The following is a 21,914-nucleotide window of genomic DNA, read 5'->3' on the forward strand; positions in this document are numbered from 1 at the left end:
TGTTCTGTGATTTTGGGTAGCTCTTGGTAGTATCTCTTAAATGTCTAATTGAGGCATTAGCTCTTGAGTTGGAATTTATAGAAAGCCTAAAGAACTTTCATCTTTTGGGAATGCCTGTGGTGGGAACAGCTGAGCAGGAGCAGTGAGGCTGTATATTTGAAGTAGTTGAAATGGTATTTCAGGGCTTGGCTTTTATTAGGAAGAACCGTGAGAGCCTCCTCAATACATTATTTCTGATTTCATAAGTCCAGCAGTCTGTATGTATGTTGTTCATAGTTATTCTGCTTCTGTATAGCTTGTGTGTAGTAGTGCTGGGAAGTCCAGTATCATATACCCAGCATCCTGTGTCCCGTATCATGCATGTGGACTCTAGTGTGCCATCCCTCTGCTAAATATGGATTCAGTTACAGCCCTGGTTACCTTTTCAAGTCATATCAGCTTGAGTCTTAATCTTCAATTCAATTTCTTTTAAGTTCTGTTATTTTCTTAAAATCCATCTTACTCTGGACTGATAAAAGGAGCAAGGAGTCTGAATTTCTGTGTATGCAGGTACTTCTGTCCTTCAAAGGATAAACTGGGAATCTAGGCAAATGTGGAAAGAGAGTGGCATTAGGGTAGTCAAAACATTGCTGGAGGCTGCCTGTGATACCAGTGAGCCCATTAGAATTGTTTTGTTTCAAATCTAGCTTGATGCCTTTTAATCTTCTTGTTTGAGATAGTGAAATTCCTTTTGGGTATATAGGGGATTGCATTTTTTTGGACAAAGTCAGGAACATCTGCGGGTATCTTGTAAAGCCTCCTGTGTTGTTCTTCCTAGCAGTTCTCAACACCTTCTTGTTTGGTTAATGCTTTGCCATCTGTTAACTTGATGATATTGTAATGAGGAGGGAGTTTATTGGTGAATCTCTGACAGCATTAAAGCACAGCTTTAGTGTCCCCTTTGCCTCCTTCAGCTTTGTGCTTTGCTGATGTATTTCTATTCATCTGCTTTAATTTTTGCCAAGGTTCTTATTCTTTGTGTGCAGTCTCACTGAAACTTTTACGCTGCTTTAAGCAAGGCTTGAGAAATGACTTGTTGACTGTGTAGAACTTCAATTGCTGAAGACTATGCTTGTCCAATTTGCTCCTTGTGCATGTTTTTCTCCTCATATAGGTGAGGATAAATGTGATGTAACTCATGCAGTGATTTGCTGGCAGGAAGTATGGGCATGCTGCTGTGCCAAATTCAGGCACTATGTGCAGGCTAATGTAGGCATTTACTTTGCTTAGTAGAGGCTACTTGCTCAAGATAGCGTGAATTTGCCATAAAGTGGTGTTTTATGTCTCTTACTCTGAATGTGAAAGGGTGGAATGGAGGAAGCAATACCGCTACATCCATGTAAAGCAGAAACCTTTACTGTGTAGTTTGCTAGATTTAGGTTTTCTGTCTCACTGCATGAAGAATCTTCCTCTTCTGATTTTGTGATATGAGCTTGGAGAGTTTTTCATGCGTTTTAGGCAATAATACTTGTAAGACCTTTTAAGAAAGCACTGTACCCTGAACATTATTGTGTAGAAACCCTTTTGCTTTAGACTTTGTCATGGTTTGTGTCTTTGATATTTGCCTATTTGTTCCAACTTTGTTAATTCTTGCCTTTAATTACTGCTTCCAAGAACATCACTTTGTGGTAACTGCCAGGAGCTGTGGATCTGAAAGACAGTAAGTAGTGAACAAGACTTGTGCATCTGTATTTTAATTGCAGAAGATAGTTTTTAGTATGGCATGTCTTGCTTTGTGTCAGTACTCGCTGTCTTCCTCCCTGACATATGAATAAGAAATCATCAAAATGGTTGTTGACTTTCATTTAGAGGTTCTTAGCGAGACTTTAAAAATATACATTAATGCTGGTGGTTTTTTGGCTAAAGTCAGATTCAGTGCTTAGAAATTGCAGGTGATTCTCATTATTTGGCCCTAATGTATGTTCACTGATAGCATGTGTGATCAGACAGACTGTTTTGGTGTCTGTTTCATGTGTTATTAACTTAGTATTCGTTTTGCTGGAGAATGGTTACCTCACATCGGAGCTTATGTTAGGATACACCTGTTGCTTTCTTTTATACGTTTTGAATTTATTTCCACGTAGAATTTCTCAAATTTTTGTAATCAACATACCATTAAGAATATTTTCTTCCAAGAGGAATAGTTTTACATTCTAGGCTATGCAGTAAAATAAGTAATCTTGAAGGACAAACTCCAACTGAAATGCTGAAGAAAAGCTAAATTAGACTACTTCAGGAAAGCTGAATTTCATTTTAGAGCTGATCTACTGTAAAAGCTAAAAACTGAGTATCTGTCCTAGAAGCATTAAAAAATGCAAATACAAAGCGACCAGTAGGAAAAAGTTGTTACATATATTAAAGATTGTCTGGAAGAACATTTAGATGCAAATGAAAACACATACCTATGAATGTATATCAGCAATTAGGTTGCAAATATATTAGCAGTTGGCGTTTCTTTCAAGAATAGCTATCAACTGTTATAAATTCTGTTCACAGTTTCTCTTTGGCACTTGCGATTTAGATCCATCTCATTTGTACATCTCTTCTGAATGCAGTTCTGAAAACTAGAACACTCTTTTATCATGTTGGTATTATGAGGCTATTGCTCCAGAGTCCTTCAGAATACAAAGAAATGTTGCTTAATGGAATGCTTACGGTAATGGCAAATTTGTACAAATCTCTTAAGGTTTACTGTTATGAATTCTTGTGGAATGTAACGAACAACAGGTTTACAATGGTTTTTGACAATGAGACCAAGTTTTTATTGGGTTTCAAGTGGAAACACTACATGTTTAAAAAAATATCGGAAAGAAATTGAGGTTTGAATTTTGCTCAACTATATAAAAGCTTAAAAATATTTTTTTTCTTGTGTAATTATAGGTAGGCTATCAGAGCTGTTCATCTTACTGATGGATAAACAGAGGAGTCAGTATGACATTCGTGTTAGAAGGATTGACTCTTAAGTGGAGCCAGTCGTAATACTGTGGTCTGTCAAAATCTGCGCTGATGTGATGAGGTTATGTTTTGGTGAAGCATCTTGTTTTTTAAAAATGCCATCATGTACCATTCTAAATTTAGTTGAACCAAATGGAAAAGTTTGGAATACACTTGGAAGATTTCAGTAAGCTGATCGACTGACTGACTAGTTACTATTTTTAAATACTACACTCCCTTATTCTTTTGCTGGTGGTTTTCATGTTTGATTGATATGTAAGAGAAGTGAGGTATAGCTAACTTAGGGTCTTATTTTACTGTCTGCCTTAATGTTTCATACTGTATTTTTATAGTAAAAGTACTGCTGCAGCTCCTCCTCCTCTTTTTCCCATTGCTACCTCAGTAGGATTTTGTTTATAATAAAGTTGTCACTTGTTATGATTGAAAGCTGAATCTTCAATATTTGGTGCTTTAATAAAACCTTCGCTGTTAAAATGAGACAGCACATCAGAATTCACATCTTCTCTTTAAAATGTAGCTTCACATCTTTACACTGTCTTCAGTGTTTCCCAGTTGCTATGAAGATCTTGAGAGTAAGAAATGAAGTAGGTGAACTAGATTGGGTAGAAGAAAATGGAAGAGGAAAGAGTTATGTAGGAAGCATCAGCAGACTGTAAACAGCTTTAATGTTTAACCCAAAATAACTCAAGCTTTTTCACTGGACTGGAAATTGTGATGAATTGTAAGTGGTGAACTAGAGACACTCTCTTGTTTAAGGGATCCTTTGGTGGCAAAAAATGAGGACTGTATTGTAAATAAGAAAAAGTGCTGTACTCTCATGTCTTCTTTCTAATGGCCATAAACTATGAGGTGCCAGATTTTTGCCTAGCCTCTTGAGCATATGTACTTGGACGTGATGCTGTTGACATTTCTAACACTGGTATTTGCTTGACTGGAATATAAAACTATAGGGAAAGGATATTGAGCCTTTTTAGGATGGCAGTGCATTATTCTTTGTAGGTTTTTGCTAATATGTGTTGCCAGGGAATCTAAAGTTTTGCACATCCACCCCGAAAACCTGCAAAAATTACGCCATTGCTTCTGTTCACATCTATTTACAAAAGGGGTTTCATTTTTTTTGTAATAGATAAGGAGAGACATGATGCAGTAATATCTGGGATCATATCTTCCACTTGGGTAATCCTTCTAATTAATTTATGACTTGCACTGGTTTTTTTTGCGCGTAGTCTCTGCAGTGATTAATCAGAATTTTGAAACTGGCAGCCCATAGCAGCGCTAGAAAAGACAAAGCCAAAATTACAAAAAATTGTAACCAGTTAACTTATTCTACCTGCCTGAGAGTCATTTGTAGGCAGAAGTACTCCTTATCTCTGTGAAGTATCAGATGTACTTGAAATTATTATAATTAAATATAATTTTCATGATGCCAGTGAGTGTGAAAGGTACCATTCCTGTGGCATTGATGGTCAATGCTAGACCTCAGCTTGTTTTGCATTTAAATTGGATAAAAGTGAATACTGGGCCCTGTATCTGCTAAGGAACTCTGCACTGGTACTTTTTTACAGTAACTGTGATGTTGGCACATAATAACCTCTCATAGATCCCTGCTAAACTGAGGAGAAAGATTAAGAGACTGGAGAGAATATGGAAAAGTCTCAACGAGGATCATCTTTTCTCCTCTTCCTCCCTGAGCTTTTGTTTTGCCTTCTACATTGCTTTTCCGTATGTGCAGCACAGAATTTTTCCACTCTAATGTAATACAGACTTCCATGTGTACTTTTTCCTTTCACCTGTATTGTTCTGCAATAGAGTAGATCTTTGCAGAAATCTTCCAGTGGGAGGGGCAGCTTCAGCACTGCAGCATCGTGGCTCCTGTGGGATGGGTAGGGGATGGTAGTTTGTGGGAAGTGTATGTGAACTGATTTTACTGTCTAGTCAGAGGTGCAAAATGCTTGAAAAAGTGAAACGGAGCTCTGAGTGCTTCAGAGAGGAGCTGAGAAGTCTGGTGCTCTGCTTCATACTAAAAGTCTTGCTGACTTCTGAGCAAGGTAGGAAGAACAAGACCAGCAAGGAGGTGTACATCTGGGAAATGTGATGGCTTGTCACTAGGTGTGGTAGAGTCGAAAGTACCTGGATGATGACCTAGTTTAATAACAGAGAGAGGATGGAGGATTGTGGGAAGCTGCTGTTTTCTTTCTCTCGAAGTAGAGAAAAAATCCTCAGCCTTGAAAAGATGATGAGCTACTTTTGTTCCTCAAAAGAGTGATTGTATAGATAAGAGATGTTGGAGGGATTACAGCCAGAGTGGAATCTATAATGGATTAATATTAAACCATAATCAAAGAATTAAATTATCAGCATTGTGCTGTGGGCCACACAATTATAATAAGCAATTAACCAAAACAGAACAAAAAGTTGAAAAATAGCTTGTGAAAAACCACAACTTTTCTTATTGGCCTGTTGGAAAATGAGACCTGCTCCTACTTCAACTGCATTAAATGAAGTTAATAAAATCCAGCATATTTTTGTGCATACTTTTAAGAAATATTTACAAGAAGCAGTTCCTCAATTCAAACAATACAGTTAATTGTAAATGGTGCTTTGGAGGTATTGCTCTGAAGAGCATATGTTACCATAAATTACTGTTGCCCATAAATTAGCTGGTTTTACACTTGGGTTCTTCTGATACCAGATGAATTAGTTGAAACTGTAAAAGAGAGCAAAAATGAAAAGTGCTAAATCTGTTCGTAATGTTTCTGGAGTATTAAAGTATTTGAATGTGTGAGGAATGAAGGAGTGGAAAAGATGCCTAGGAGAAACAGATTATGCAAAAGTTGGACGTAAGGGAACTATAAGATACAAGGTATAGAAAGATAAGAGGATATAGTGATTTTTTTTTTTTAATTATATGTAAAATTAGCCAGGGAGAGAAGATAAATGATAATTGCTTTGAAATCTCCAACACTGATGGGAAGCGTCCACAAAAGGAGCATTGCAAAAGAGAACATACTATGAGATATTCTGGTATTACTTTGGAGTAGTACTTTCACAGATAAATAAATTCTAAAAAAAAAAAACAAATCTGTGACTTACTGCTTGAGAACACCAGAAGTGTTTTCATGTTGTTGTTCATGTCTCAGTCCAGTGCTGTTTGGAGTGTGAAGGAATGTAAAATGAAAAAGGAGTGCACAAGATTGAAAAAATGATGTAAATCAGAGCTCTGGCCACCAGGTACTATGGGCAGCAACAGCACGGGCCTTTGTCATGGAGCCTTTTAAAGATGCTGAGCTTTGTTCCACCACTTCTGCTCTTCCTCACTGCCAGGGTTAGAAATGTTCTTTGCTCTCCAGCCTAGTTTATTCTTTCCCAAGTTGGTCTTGTGCTCTTGTAGCATAACGTTTAAACAGCTGAAGGTTTGGTCCTGCACACACATCTTTTGCTCTCCTGCTGTGACTCAGGAAGCAAAATGCAGGGAATCCTCCAAACTCCGGCTCGTCCAACCACATTTTTCTTCTCCTGTTTTCTTTACTCTGTGGAATGATGTAAGCTGAGTGGTTTTTTAAGTTTTTTTCTTTGGGGATTACATTTTCACAATTACATTGAATGTATTTGTTTCCGTTGGGGGGGATAGAGATTGTAATCAGAGAAAATCAGGTACAAAATTAGTGTTTTGTTCATTCTTTGAGTATAACACCATTCTTTTACTATCCCACATCCTTCCAGCATTTGCTGAGTGGGAAAGTTGTCTATGAATGGCAAAAACCTCTAACAAAACTGACTTGTGTAGAATGAATGGGGAAAAAACACCCTTTAATTCCAGAGGAGACCATGAAATCTAAGTATCAAGCATGGACTGGATTAAAGCACACTGATTTTTATAGCTGTGGCAACTTCCTGTGTAATCTCCTATTTTGAGAAATGGGGTCAAGGATAAGATTATTAAAACATCCGTCATATCTGATGGTGTTGTGATAGTAGAAGATATTATTTCTTTGTCTGTGGCCTTATTAAACGTAACAGTTAAACCACAACAAACAGTAAAGCTAATCCCAAACGTTTCTTTTTGTTTTTTTTCCAAAGGATTCATCCCCCTGAATTCTTCAAGAAAAAATATGCTGTGGATGAAGTCCACTATGTGAATGAGGTGAGTTGTCTGTGTGTCTCAATATTTTTCTGTTAATAGAAAATCAATATGTGGCAATGATGTTGCTTAATTTTAGTCTTCTGCTTACTGGATATCTCCTGACTTGGTGAGACTTTCCCCCCTCCAAGTTACTGGAAATGGTCCTTCATTCTAATAAAGCACTTGACGTGTATTATTTTTCCTTTTTTTTAAAGACTGCCATTTTGAGCTGAACACTAAGGTCTTAATCAAAAAATGGTCTCATAGACATGTTCTTTACATCGTGAGACCTGTCAGTCTGCAAATTTATCCAACAGAAACGCGTTGCTAAATACATTTTTTGCAATGCCTTGGAGATTTGACAAGATTGCTATCAGGGACATTGCATGTCTTAGCTCTGACTTGGAAGCCGACATTTATTTTATGACTCCAAAGAGTTGTGAGGAAAGGCTGTCCGCCTTACTATTAGTTTATGTTGAATCATTCCAATATTTGAATAAGCAAATAATATTCATATTTTTAAATGCAAGTGTGACTTGCTTAGATAAGTTTCTCATTTAATTTCTGAGCAGATGTTTGTAAACTTATCCACCTGTCCAGTTGTCTTTTCTTTGGTAGGAAAGCGCAGCAGGGTTAGGACAGTTTTCCTGCCAAGCTCTGTGGGTGATTTTCATGGGGAGCAGCTTGAAAAGGAAGACTCTGATACTTCTGTCCCTGCAGAGCACTGACTCTGACACACTAGACCAAAAATTCTGCTCTTGTCAGCTGTGAGGATGTTTCATTTCATTTTCATAATGAGTCCAGCTATGAAGTGAAGTTTGATCCTGTATTTCAGTAGCCTGGGGTGGAGGAAGCTGTGGAGAGGTTGCTTTTTGACGTGTGTGTCATGTAGAACGCAGGTGCTCCAATGCTCATCTGTCAGATGCTGAAAATTGCAAGTGGAAAATACATGGTTTATTTTTAAAAATCACATTTATTTTGGGTCACCTTAGTTGTTTTGGGTCACTTTACATCAACAAATGCCTATATTGCAGTTCTGTTATCTGCTTGCTTACTGATTAAAAACCTCTATGGGGACCACTAAACTGTCCCAACATAAAGGCTGCTTTCCACCTGGATTGCATGTATTGAGTTCAGAAGCTGTTCAGCTTTCTGTAACTTTTGCCTGGTTTGCCAAGGAATTGGGTTTCCACCATTAGGACACTAGGGGCCTTATTTATAGGGTAGTTTTATGTCAACAAATGACCAACTTGTGTAGATATGTAATCCTGATACTTCATGGTGAGGAAAAGAAAAAAGTTGAATTGGTATTTTTAAACCTCATTGCCATATGTTTTCTTTTGTTAATGTTATTAGTGTGCTATTAAGCTGTTTTAAAGTTGGTAGGACTATGCACCATAGAATTATGTCATCTGTTCATTGCCTCAAGAAATGCGTAGTTCAGTGCCCACCTTTCTGCAGCTGCTCTGAGAGCTTAGTTCTCTACAAGCCCAGTGATCTTGTTCTTAGTTTGTAAATGCTTGAAAGATACTGAAGAAGCCTGATAGAAGTGTTAGTAAAAGATGATCAGTGACAGTAACTGTAAATACTCGTTACTAACTATTTAGCACATTGTAGCATAATAATATTAATGCATGTGTATTTTGTATGTAGTAGTATGTTGAGTACCTTGTTGTTCCTTACTATTTCTGTGTGACATTACAGCTTTTTGGCTCATATTTCCTCTGTTGTCCAAATGATGACAGTGGACTTAATTTTAAGTTCTAGTTGGTATTTATGTCTCCAAAGGACACCATCAACTTAGGCACTTCATTTCTGTCTAAATGTTTTGTGATCTACTGACTTGTTGCATATCTCGGGTAATACTTCAATATCTGAAAGATACTAGAGCAGCAATTTTGTCTTTGCAGCTTGTTTACTTTGTATACAGCAAATGTTCATGAAAGTGTTATCAGTGTGGTTCTGAGGAAGAAAAAAGAAAATTAATAGCAATATAATATTTCTTTTTAGATATCCAGTGTTCTGGCTTCAAAGAACCCTTCTGTGCTTCTTACTTTGGTGAGTCATATTCTGAAGAATAACTATTCATTTTTTTCGATAAGGAGATCAGTTTATTCAGCATTTCTTTGCATTGTTATTCGATAAGTTTTCCTCCCCATCCTTGCCAAATTTGAGGCCACCTGTGTATAGTCATCTAGCCTTCTGGCCCCTCCATGATCTCAAGATTTGTAACCTCGGGCCTTCCAGTCTATATTCTTGCTGCCAAAAGCTTTATTTGTTTTCTGGTAAAACATGACAGGCCTATCTATCATCGTCCGTGCTATCCTTCAGCCTGTGTACAATGACTGCAAACTCCTTTTATGTGTTATGCTGTTCTGGTCATGTCATGAGCATGTTAGCGCATTTCCGTGGGAATCCCCGAAGGATTCAGGGAATACTTTTTCTGCATAGAACGAGTTGATGAGAACAACTGCTGGAAGGAGGGAGCGATACCAAATGCCTGCCATGTATTTTGAGTGGTGCTTGCTTATTTCTCTGGAAGGTAAAGTGGAGTGGAGGTAAAAGCCTGCAAGTTTCTTCTTCCTCATCACCTCTCTCCCAGCTGCTTTCCTTGACAGGTGTTTTGTAAACTGTATGAAATGATTTGCTGACTCCGAGCTTTCCCTTACAGCAAATGCAGTGGCAGCTCCTGGATTTACCAGTGGCCAGACAAAAAATCCCTCCTTAAAACAGTCACATAGCATGAGATCTGGTTTCTTTATCCATTGAGAACAGAGGCCCTAAAAAGTTTTCAGTCTTTCTCCCACTTACATTTGTATACATGCACATATAAAAGATGACCCTATCGTTTTCTTTTGTGTTCTTTAAGAGAACACGAAAGAAAGGGGAATATTCAGGAAAGGGAGTATTTGATCACCTTGTGCTTCTTACTGTGCATTTCTGCACATCGAGTTCTTCAGTAGTTGTCACTCTGTGAGCATCCTGTTGTAATGAAGAATTTTCACCTAATTTTTGGCTGAGAGGAAGGAGCTGTAATTCTTCCAAATTCCTCCTACTGAAGAAGTGTACAGAGAAGGGAAGAGCTCTTCTCTTTCCTCTGTCTGAATGGACACCTGGTCCTCTCCACCTGTGGTCTCATTCCAGATACGGAGCTGTAACGCTGCTTCACAGGGTTTCCCAGGCACAGTGTTCATCTGCTGTGTAGCAGCCAAAATACTCTTGCTTATGCTACTTGCTTGAATGGAAAGCTGTACGGGAATGGCATGCAAACTTAAATAACAAGCATCGCCAAGGCAGGGCATAATCTATTTTTAAATGAAATTACTTTAGAAAATAACTTGTCCATTTGTTACTCTCTTGCCCTTTATTACTATATAGGTCTCCTAGCTCCCTTTCAAGACATAAGGGAATTAGAAATCCAAGCCTGACCTATTCCTAAGCAGCACATCCTAACCTAAGTTCTGTGTTGGTCTCCTATGAAAATCTGGGGTTTTAATTATAGTCATTTAAGTAAACTTACGTATAAGTTTTCCTGAAGACTTACTGCAGTCAGGTTCTCCCCATGATGTGTGTTTTAAATGCTTGTGTTCAGCTCAGAATCATGGTCCTTTTCATCTTTTCCCTCCCAGCGTGGTGTTAATACTGATAGCGGAAATGTCACCAAAGAAGCTTCGTTTGAAGGAATCAGCCAGTAAGTGACAAGGCTTTTTTGTCCATTAGTTGTTGCATGGTTATGTTAATTCATTTCATAGTTCACATTAAATGACGGTTTTCCTAGTGACAGGATGTTGAATGGCCGATGAAATATATTAATATTTCTGTGGGAATAAAATGTTTGACAGGTTTCTAATGACTTGAAATACAGTGGATTTTAGTTTGGGTTTGTGTTGCCTTTTTTTTTTTTTTTTTTTAATCTTTTTTATATGTGATTTCATCCAGTGTTTCTCTGTATTTGTGTTTGTTTTAAGTATCTAAAACCAAACAGACCCATCCCTTTACCTCCATTTCCACAACTGGAACTGGAATATTTGCATTTCAGATTTCAGGAAAATTGCTCTTTAAGAGTAGCTTCTTTCTCTTACTGACTTCCTTGTACAGTATTAAGGTAGATGTTAGGGATTCTGGTGTGCACAATCTTCTGAAAAGATGTCGCATTACAGGTGTAAAATTAAAGATCACTTTTCTGCCTAGATGTGATCCTTTAGCATCCCTTGATGTTGTCTTTTTATGAAGTTTGGCTGCTAGTGGACTGAAAATGTTGTCCCACATGCAGTATTTTGAAAAGGCAGTAAATAACAAAATATCACAGCCTGCTCTGAGATGGGAGGATGATGACCTCAATTTTGAATGAAATACAACTATCTATTCCATAACGATATCCCCAAATGAGATAATTTTCCATTTTTTGCTCAAGCGTGTGGCAAAAAAGAAACACACCCTCCACCCCCCCATTAAAAAGCCTGTTAAAAAACCCCACTTATTCTGAGATGTTGAGCAGGTGGTCCTTTTTTTTGATGATACTTGACTCCCAGTCACCCTGCTGCATTTTTCTCCATTTGCCTCTGTTGAGAGCATATTAATTCTGCAGTGAAGATTGTAATGCACAGAGTTTGCTGCAAGTCTGGGCACTGGTTTGTATAGTCCCAGAGCGTGCTTTCTGCTGGGATCATCTTTTCTCTCTGTCACGTGAACTGAAATCTGGAATTTGATTCCGTAATTACTTTGTTCTCCCCTACTGTTCTCTACAACCTAAATGGAAACTTAACGAGTCTGTCAGGGATACTGGGGACCAAGCTTTCAGACATTTAGGCATCTTTTGCTGCCCAGTGAGTTAAATATAAACTATTCCAGAATAAAGCAAGCAGTTTTAAATGAATATTTGGTGTCCTTTCTGCTGTTACAGCAGTATGGTGTTCTGTTGCTTTGATCAAGTAGATACTCATTTATCTTACGCTCTCCAGGTACAGGTGAACTCCAGAATCTGTATGGAGTGATACCTCCAGTTTTATCTGAAACATCTCCACATCAAATATAAACAGTATTATCTCCAGCAGTAATTCTTTATGGGAATGATGTACAAAGGTCTGTTTGAAGTACCAAAAAGCCCCTTTTTTCACCTGAATTTCACTAAATACTAGAGTTTAATTAGTAACACATTCTGTTACAAGTCAACATTAAGTTAGGAAGCCACTCCATTTAGCACTTGATCTGAGATTTTAATAGCATGTCTCCTGCAACACTTACAGAGATTAATGATATTTTATTGCGGCTTCACAGTTTGTGGTAAACATGCTGTCGCTGTGCTCCAGGAGAAGGGTTTCCTCCATTCTTTACAGGCAATTTCCAGCTGTTTAGTAGTTACTTCTCTTTTGAGACCTGGGTTATGCTTCTCCTTCTCCACCCCTCGGCACCCAGTTGTTCATCTTGCTGCCTTTGACAGATCTGGTTGGTGTGTTCCCTTCCCACGCTCACGGTGTGGAAGAGCATGCATTGATTTTGTTGGATGTGCAGAAGATCCACTCTCCTCTTCTGACAGATACCGTGCCCTCAAACCACTTGTCACTCCAGCCTTGCCTTGATCTCCCTGACTCCTGCTTCTGTCTTCTCCAGGGCTGTCATGTCTCTGGGGAGAGCATGCTTGGCTTGCCTGCCAGCGGCAGCGTGCAGAGGGTGAACGCTGTTCATTGAGGGCATGGAGGAGGGGGTGAGCTCCCTTTTAAACTCTGCTCTCCTTGGTTTTTTGTAACTGCATGTATAAACCAGTTCATTTTATATGTTTTCGATGCAGACTGAAACCAGTTTCAGCATTCCTGCTTTCCTGCTTCTCCACCTCTCCTATGTCAAATATTTCCTTTATATTTCATAGAATCACAGAATGGTTTGGGTTGGAAGGGACCTTAAAGCTCATCTAGTTCTAACCCCCTGCCATATGTAGGGACACCTACCACTAGGCCAGGTTGCTCAAAGCTCCATCCAACCTTTCTTATTTCAATGTATTTTGGATGTACTTGTTTCTTGTGAGAGGACTAAACTCATGGAGTTTGTACCAAGCAATGTGCTCCTTCAAACTGCACTCCCTCCCATCTGTCTGTGCCTGCGAGTTGCCAGCTCTCTCTGTCCTCTGCCCTAGCTATGATGCTGTATCTTATTCCTGCGTTCTTGTTTGTTTCCATTTTCTGGCTACCTGGCCAAGATGTATTTGCTTGCTAGGGCCCCTTTGTATTCCTCCTGCTCCCATTTGTCTTTTTTCTCCTAGACTGACTTGCCCTGGTGTGTTTTTATGTTTGGGTTTTTTTGTTTGTGAAGGATAATAGGAGAAATAATGTATCATTTCCAGAAAAAGCTGAATCTTGCTCCCTTTGCAGGCTGTTCATCTGCTCCTGTCACAAGTTGACTTTTTCTTTCTCTAATGATGTTGCTTCCCTGCCTTACTTTTTGAACCTTTTGAACTTCTTCTGGAACATAATTACCTAAACTATTTGATTAATTTTTCCACTGTAGTAAGTAGCCATTTGAGACAAAATGACTACTGTGGTAATGGGTTATTTCTATGATCACCCTGAAGATCAACCCTAAGTTATTTTCGCGCTGGTAGCAGTTATCAAACTTGATTTTATGCTGATTATAGAGCCCATAATAGTGAAATGTATCATATTTTCCATCAGTTTATGTATAGTTCTTTCATATAGAATCACAGCCTGGTTTGGATTGGAGGGACATTAAAGCTCATCCAGTTCCAACCCCCTGCCACGGGCAGGGACACCTTCCACTAGAGCAGGTTGCTCCAAGCCCCTGTGTCCAACCTGGCCTTGAACACTGCCAGGGATGGGGCAGCCACAGCTTCTCTGGGTACCCTGTGCTAGTGCCTCAGCACCCTCACAGGGAAGAGCTTCTGCCTAATGTGTAATCTAAATCTCCCCTCTGTCAGCAACATATCTTCTTAGTACAAGAAGTAAACCTTTTATGTTGCTGCAGTCTGTAAAATGAAAATGGTGGTGCTTGGGAAGTTGTCCTGCGCAGCAGTGGATAGTGCTGTTGTCCCAGGAGCAGCCTGGGATGGGGACTTCACACAGGAGAGCTGGACCCCTGCTAATGCTTTTCCTGGTAGCTCCCCTCAGGTCAGCTTTGTTTACAGCTGTTACTAATCCTACAGAAGTGACTTGCTGTCATTTGCTTCAGGTGGCTTAAATCTAGAAGGCAGATTTCTAAAACAGTGCTAATACATTTTTTCTAGACATACATATTTTTTTTGCTAACAGAGGTTGCGGCTGGTGTGGTTTTGGTTTTTCTAATTCATGGACCCATTTTTCAGACTGGAAAATGAACAGGAATTTTTTAAATCCAATTTTGTGCCAGTTATGTAGCACTTGTAAAAATACTTAGAAGTGATATGACTCACAATACAGAGAATATGGATTTTGAACCATGGATAAACAATAATATGCCGTATACTTTAAACCACTGTTGAATAAATCTTTGCTTGCTGTGTTGTTTGGTTTTGTTAGTTTTGGTTTTGTTTGGTTTTTTTTTTCCACCCCCATTCTCAGAATCAATTGATGGAAATGATGGATAGTTCAAGCAATTATACCTAAATGTTTCCAGTTTTTCAGTGAATTCCTTTCCCTCAGAACTGTACTTGTTGAGTGTGACAGTGAAAACCATCTAAAAGACCTCTTCCCTATTGTGTAGTGAGGTCAGTTGCTAGCAGAAAGACTCTCCATGTTGAAGAAGAGTAGAAAATTCTAACGTTGTGTATGAAGATGGGTTAGATTTTTCTCACCATATACACACAAAATATATTCACTAAAGTGACAAAATAAGGTCTCCTGTACACTGTTATTATACAGGAAGTGTAGACTTGTAGCTTTTTTTTTGTTTTAAACTAATTAAATTGTCTTGCAGTTAAAAGGACAACTGAGTGTGAAATCAATTTGGACATGCTTCTCAGTGTAGCATTTCTTAGTTCTGTGTTGATTAAATGGGAGCATTAATATGTTACAGGTTGCAACTGTAGCAAAATGTCAGTTTGTTTTGTTCCTCAAGACCACATGTCTCATCATCTAAGTGTTGTCTATTTGCACATTGCGGAAAAATGTAGAATTGGATTGCTCTACATGATCCCCTTAACCTTCGGGCAGTACATGTTTTTTAAGAGTAAGTTGATTATTGTCTAGCAGGATCAAAATTATGCTAGAAGGACATGGTAGGGTGATTTTATGTAGCACTTTGTGCACAAATCATGTGAATTAAACACCACTGTGTACTCGTGTTGGTGATGACAAGCTCTTCCCCTTGAGCTTGATATTTAACCAGTCACTTTCAGGATGTAGTTTGTTTAGCTGTCTTGTTGGTAACTGAAGTGAAGCTTCATTAGCTTTAGAAGTCTGGCAGTCATAAACAGGTTGCCCTGTGGCCACTTGGACAGGACCCACAGCTACCACAAGCTAAGCAAAGTTGAGACAACTCAATCCTTAATCGTTGGGTTCCCTGAAAAAGTTACATACAATAGATCAGGTTCTATTCCAAGTCTGAATTGATGCTGTGTCCCGGAGGTCTAAAATCTTGTTTTCTACTTGCCATCATATCAGAAAGTCTGTCTTTCAGGAGAGGGATAAAACTACCGTGTGACTGATAGCCTCCTGCCTCTTTACTCCTACCCTGCATCCTCTCATTCCAGTCCTACTCGTTTTCTGTGTGTTTAATTTGCTTCCATAATTGACAGCAACTGTAATTTTAAGGAGCTGCCACATAGTAGATGGTTCCAGCCAGCAGCTAAAACTTGCATTTCTGGCAGCACAAAGACAGCTCAAGAAGAGCTTTTTGGGCCAGGAGAGGAAAAATCCAGGGGCTGCGACAGAGATGGTACATCTCTTCAATGAAATTGCCTTTCTAAAAGAGCGTTATTCAACTTATTACAAGCCTACGCTGGTGTACAGGCTTTTCCTTTTTATTTGTATTTATTTAATGCTCAGGTGAGAGACAATCTTCTGTTGTGAGGTTTGTGTTTGTTCATTCGATTTGCTTTTGGTTTCGTCCATTTGTGCCTGTGTTTAAAGTGAGTGTGTCAGGTTCTTGAGAGATGTGAATTTTCAGAGTCTCAGTCATCTGCCTTCTTTACTTGCCCTTCCCTGCCCTTTATTTTGCTTTGTTACTTCATAATAACCATAGTTTATACTTGTCATATTTGCATAGAGCTGGTGTTGGAGCTTTCTGCAGTGCTGCAGTGTCTCCTTACACTTGCCTTTCATTGATCTGTTTTCTGTCTGACATACTGATGACAATTATTGAATGTCCTCATGTCGTTGCAGCTCCAGCTTAATTCTTCTGTGTTTTGTTTTTCTGTGGTGGTGTCAGTTGATACGCTTTCCAGCCAAACAAGGAGCTCGGGCTTTTGGTTTTTTTAGAATTTGTATAGATTGATTACACTCTATCATTGTTATATTTTCTTCTGTATAAATTTGTGTTTAATGGGCTCTTCCATCCCAGAATTATTTCTGCATTATTGTACATAGGTAGTAGTTGTTGGGATGGTGGTGATTAAATTGAAAAAATGCCTTTTTTCTCTGGTTTTATGAGACTTTATAGTTTCCAAGTGACTAACATTATTCTATAGTAATGCATTGTTCTGTGACTTGTGGCTTTTTGTATTGTGTTGCTTTTCCAGTGGTTTCTAATTAATACCCATAATACTGAATACCATACAGCTTGTCCTTGTTGAGTGTCAAGATAAGTTGCTGTATTCTACCCTGGAGTAGTGACACAAAGCTATTAACCTTTACCTTGTTAGGATTTTATATGTTTATGAGCATGTGTTTTTGAAAAAAAGAAACATAGGGGTTTTTTTTCCTGCTATCTGAGGATGCAGGAAGACCCTGGTACAATTAGAAGTGACTTCTAAATAATTTTTTTTAATTGGATTTGTGCTTTTGTTAGTCCCTTCTGAGGTGTAAAGAATGGTTAATAACCTGGAATAGATGAATTTTTCCTTCAAAAATTTGGGAAAATGAATTCTTGCCTTCTAACATTCTTCTGAAGATCTGTTAGGAGCCTTGGAGCATTTTAATTCTCTTAAATGCCCTAGCTGAAGAGCCATCAGTCAGACAAAAATATCTGTGGTGCAGAACACTCCTTGGGCATTTAAATTGTAAGCAAAAAAACCCCTTGAACAGTGCTTGAAAATCCATTTGTGTACCACTTAATTACTCAGCTTCTTACTCTACTGGCCACTGTAATGTTATTGTTTAGAGAGCCTCAAACTAGTTCCAAGAATACTAATGTATTACCATGAATTGCTAATGCAGAAAATAAACAGAAAAATAGTTCGGTGTTTGAGGCCAGGGTGAGATGGAAACCTGTGCTTTGCCTCTTCTCTAGGTCGAAAAAGACAAGGAGAGATTGTTTTCATAGTCTTCTAAGCAAGCTTGTTTATCACATGCCACGTTCTGTGCACAGAAAAATGGGAAAGCATAAAACAAAGGATGAAATTAGCAATTCACTGTGTTTAATTTCACTGAAGGGTTTTTAAGGAGCAAAGTTAAAATCACAGAACACTTCGGAAGGGTCCCCTGGAGGTCAATCTGGTCCAACCCACACTCGTAGCAGTGAAGTGATAACATTTCAGCTTTGTCAAAAAAGTTTAACGAATGTGTCCTGAACATACTGTTACTCTGGTTTCTCCACATTCTTAAAATTACATATCTGGTTTAGTCTGATGTATTTCAAGATTAAATACTTGCACAATGAAGACAAGTGTGTGCATTCTCCTCACTGGGATCTGAACTGATCTGTAATTAATTGCAACACAGTATTTGCTTTCGCAAGTTTTCAAGTCCCCAGAGAAGACACAGTTAAAAAAAAATAAAATTTAAAAAAAAAAAAGTAATCTCTGCTGTTGTGTGGCTGGTTTTTTAATATTTGTGTGTTGCTTTTTTTTAATATAGATTTAATGTGAACAACAAAATCCTTCATCCTGAAATTGCAGAATGGTGAGTAGCATAAAATCTTTGAGTACTGTTGAGCATGCTTGCATTAGGACAAGGGGTAACAGTTTCAAACTTAAATGGGAGAAGTTCAGGTTAGATACAAGAAAGAAGCTCTTTACTGTGCAGGTCGTGAGGCGCTGGCACAGGTTGCCCAAGGATGTTGTGAATGCTCCATCCCTGGCAGTGTTCAAGGCCAGGTTGGACAGAGTCTTGGGTGATGTGGTTTAGTGTGTTGTGTCCCTGCCCATGGCAGGCAGGTTGGAACTAGATGATCTTAAGGTCCTTTCCAACCGTAACCATTCTATGATTCTATTGCTTCAGAGAGCAATTCCCCAGCAGAAGCATCCTACTTTATAAGTTTTGGTTTTAAGTTGATTTCACCTTGTAGGGTGGAAATAATGCACAGAAGTAAAAACAGGGCTAGGTAAAAGCATTGAAAAGTGAAGAATTTATGTATCATTCCTTAAGTATTGTGTCTGGATATAGATTTTTATTGGATGTGTTCAGGGTTAAGTCACATTCATGTAGATGTGAATTTGTATGAATAAGAAAAGAATGAGGGTAATTCATATTCTAGAACCAAAAATCAAAGGTAGATCAAAACTGTCTGAGCAGATAATATTTAATAAGGTGTTATTACTTCTCTAGCATTTATTTTAAAAGCATTAATTTTGTTGAATTATTATTCATGTAGCTATAATTTGTAATTCTAGGGAAATTCTGCTGTAGCCTATCTAGAATAGACAAAATTAGAGAGTGTGACAAAGTGTAGTAGTAGCTTACAAAGCTAGCGCATTTTACCAGTTTTCCTATTCTGGTCAGCATTGTTGACTTTGTCCTCGGGATTGCTCCGTAACTCGGGCTTTCTAGTTTTCCATTTAGGAAATTAACTGAAGAAACAATACAGCAGATTTTTGTTAATGAATTAGGTTTTTATCTAAGCTTTTTCAGTGTATTAATCTAGAAATGAGGAAGCAAATCCTCAGTTAAGACAGATAAACTCAAAATCTTAAAATACAAACAGGAAAGTATACACTCTGACTACCACTGTTGTAGCTTATTGTAATATATGTTACTACATATTATTCTTTTTAATGTTTATTATTAGCACATATGCTGAGAACAGTCTGCTGTTTTCCTTTATGTCTAATTGCCAGCTGGAGAACTGTGGAGACGTTGTTTTGAACATCAATGTGATTTCAGAATATGTAGAATTTTTAGTATGTCACATTTCTGTTGTTACAGCCGTTTGTCATTGCTTGGCATGACACAAAAATGTTGTAAAAGAAAAGTGGGAAAAGGGGAAACTTTGCTTAGACATTGTTGCATTAATGAGTTGTGAGTGGGCCTGGAGATGCGTAGTAGTGAGACTCATTGCTTGCAAATCCTGCTGGTGGGTGGAAGGGGGAAAGTCAGTGCTGCTTTGTAACACAGAAAGCTCAGGGTGCCAATTTTTAAATTTCACCTATTCTGTCCTTCTAGAATTTTGACCTTCCTTTTCCAAAACAAAGAAGTTAGTGTACAGAATTGATTTCTGAATTTATCGTATAGAAGTGATTTCTGAAATTAGGAGTTAAGAGCCTCTGAGGTGCAAAGTCCTGAGTACTGTAGACAGAATGCAAGATTGGAAGTTGATGTGCAGGGATCTGCTTTTCAGATGCACGGATTAAACACAATGAGGTAAAGGAGGAGCTTGGCAAAACCTGGTTTGTTGGTTTTTGTCATTGTGGTTTTTTTGGGGTTTTTTTTTAATATCATTAGGGTTTCATTAGTCAAGCTCCTGTCATTACAGATACTGATAGGGAAGATCTAGAAATGTTCACAGGTGCTCCAAGACCCCTAACACCATGCTACAATGGCATACAGAAATAACAGCAAGAATAAGTAAAGTTAGAAGCTCTTCAGAAAGTTTTATTTTCTTGCAGAGGTGGCTGCTTCTGAGCTCTAGTTGGTTGGTTTGGTGTAGGTATTGGTGTGGGGTTTTTTGTTGTTTAAGACATTGGGAACTTTCAGTCTTTGACACTTCATTATCATGTGCCCAGCAGCCAGAGGAGGATTCTCCTAGTGACCTGACGAGCTGTTTGAGGAGTGGAGGAGGGAGCTACATCTTCATCTTTAACCTGACAGTGTCATTTTCATGCTCCTCTTGTTTGCCTTTTTGTGCTCTTGTTAGCAGGAAAAGACAAGGGGCAAGAAAGACGACCTGAAGAGGGCCTGGTCTAACTTCCAAACTTTGATCTGTAGATTCAGCAGCACTACAGGGAGAGAGGTGACAGTTTTAGCTGCTGAAGGCTTTGGATTAGGGCCACAAGCGTATTCCCGAATTAGCTTTTATTCTAGTTCCATCCGCTTTACCAAGGTGTCACCTGATAAGCTTTTCTTCTCAGTGTTTTGGGTTAATGGGCGTGTTAAATCTTCTCCGGGAAGCTCAGGGTTGGGGAAACATGAGGTCCATGCCCTGAGATTGTACTGAGATAGAGGGAGCATTGAGGCAGTAGAAAGGCAGCACTTGGAGCTGTTCATTTTGGTGTAAAGAAAATCTCTTCTGTGACTTGTGAGTGCCAGCCTGGAATTCTGATTTTGTTCTTCCTGTGATCTCACCTGGCTTTCCCTCCACCTGGCTTTCAAGGAATGGGAATTCTAAGTGGAGCCAAAGTTCATATTTGCATTCAAAAGTATTTTAAAAGGTTTTATTGAGTTTGGTGGATTTCATTTTAAGTTGGAAGTATGTTGCAGACAGTTGTTAAGATTTAAGTGTCTGGTGAAATCACTATGTGAATGACAGGCTATGCGTATTAAAACTTCCTAAAGTAGAAATTTCCTTGGAATGTTAAGTTATTGACCAGGAAACTTTCTTTAGAAAGCAATAATATTTTTAGAATTAAGAATATTTTACTTTTAGGAAGACTAATTTTTTTGAGGGTTATATTCTGGGGTAGAAAATTGCTTCATTTAAATCATACGCTTGCGTGGATGCATATAATTTCAAATTCAACAAGCTCTGAACTACTCTGCTTTACATGATACTTGTCAGAAAAACTCCGATCTATACCATGCTGTCAAAGCTGCCAGCAAGACGTGAAATGGCTGAGCTTTCTGAACCAGCCAGGGAGAACCATGAGCTACAGAAGGCAATTCTAGTATTATAGATTCTTCTAATAAAATGCAGAGAAAATGGTTCAATATTGACAAGGGGCAGTTTGTGATTAAGGATCTGTCGCCTCCCTTGCTTATTCATCCTTTTTCAAGATCTCAACCTTTTCTCACTTGCTATGAAACTTAAGTATAAACCAAAAGGATTTGACCTTAGACAAGACCACAGCAGTTTGCATAGGGTGTTTGCACTTTTTTTAATTGAGTGAATGTGTTTACAAACACATTTAAACACTTAAATTGTAAATTTCAGCATCCCCATTTCAGATCTGATACTGAATGTGTACTCTGAAGTATTGATTTCACCATTTTGAAAAGAAAATGTCGTCTAACAGAAGACAAACTCCAAACTTAACCAAATTATGTCCCTAGTAGTCAGAAGGAATTATTTTCACACTAGCACTTAGAAAAATCGCCTTTTGTTACTTTAGGATACCACTGTCTGTTTACCATACTTGTGGTGGTGCTAGAAGATAACGTACAGCTTGTTTTCTGCTTGTATATACTGTATTTTCCTATAACCCCAATGAAAATGGGATTTGATAGTTCTGTGTGGAAGATTTCGTATATTCTGTATTTTGCATTACTTTGATGGAAAGATAAATCGTTTCTTCCGGGAAAGTAATCTGTATCTTAATGTCTTAAGGCTGCGTATATGCTCT

At 38.4% G+C, this 21,914-nt stretch overlaps 1 protein-coding gene across 2 annotated transcripts in view; it reads left to right on the plus strand.

Annotated features, from left to right (window-relative positions):
• The window catches only part of PEPD (peptidase D), a 142,264-nt gene that overhangs the window by 13,882 nt on the left and 106,468 nt on the right, over positions 1 to 21,914 (plus strand). For both annotated transcript variants that reach the window (XM_030511500.2, XM_030511502.1), the window contains 4 exons: positions 7,075 to 7,138; positions 9,128 to 9,175; positions 10,747 to 10,808; positions 18,058 to 18,102. In XM_030511500.2, the coding sequence (XP_030367360.1) occupies positions 7,075 to 7,138; positions 9,128 to 9,175; positions 10,747 to 10,808; positions 18,058 to 18,102 (219 nt within the window). The remainder of the gene's footprint in view (positions 1 to 7,074; positions 7,139 to 9,127; positions 9,176 to 10,746; positions 10,809 to 18,057; positions 18,103 to 21,914) is intronic.

This window comes from Strigops habroptila, chromosome Z (assembly GCF_004027225.2).
Source record: "Strigops habroptila isolate Jane chromosome Z, bStrHab1.2.pri, whole genome shotgun sequence".
NCBI classification, from domain to species: Eukaryota; Metazoa; Chordata; class Aves; order Psittaciformes; family Psittacidae; genus Strigops; species Strigops habroptila.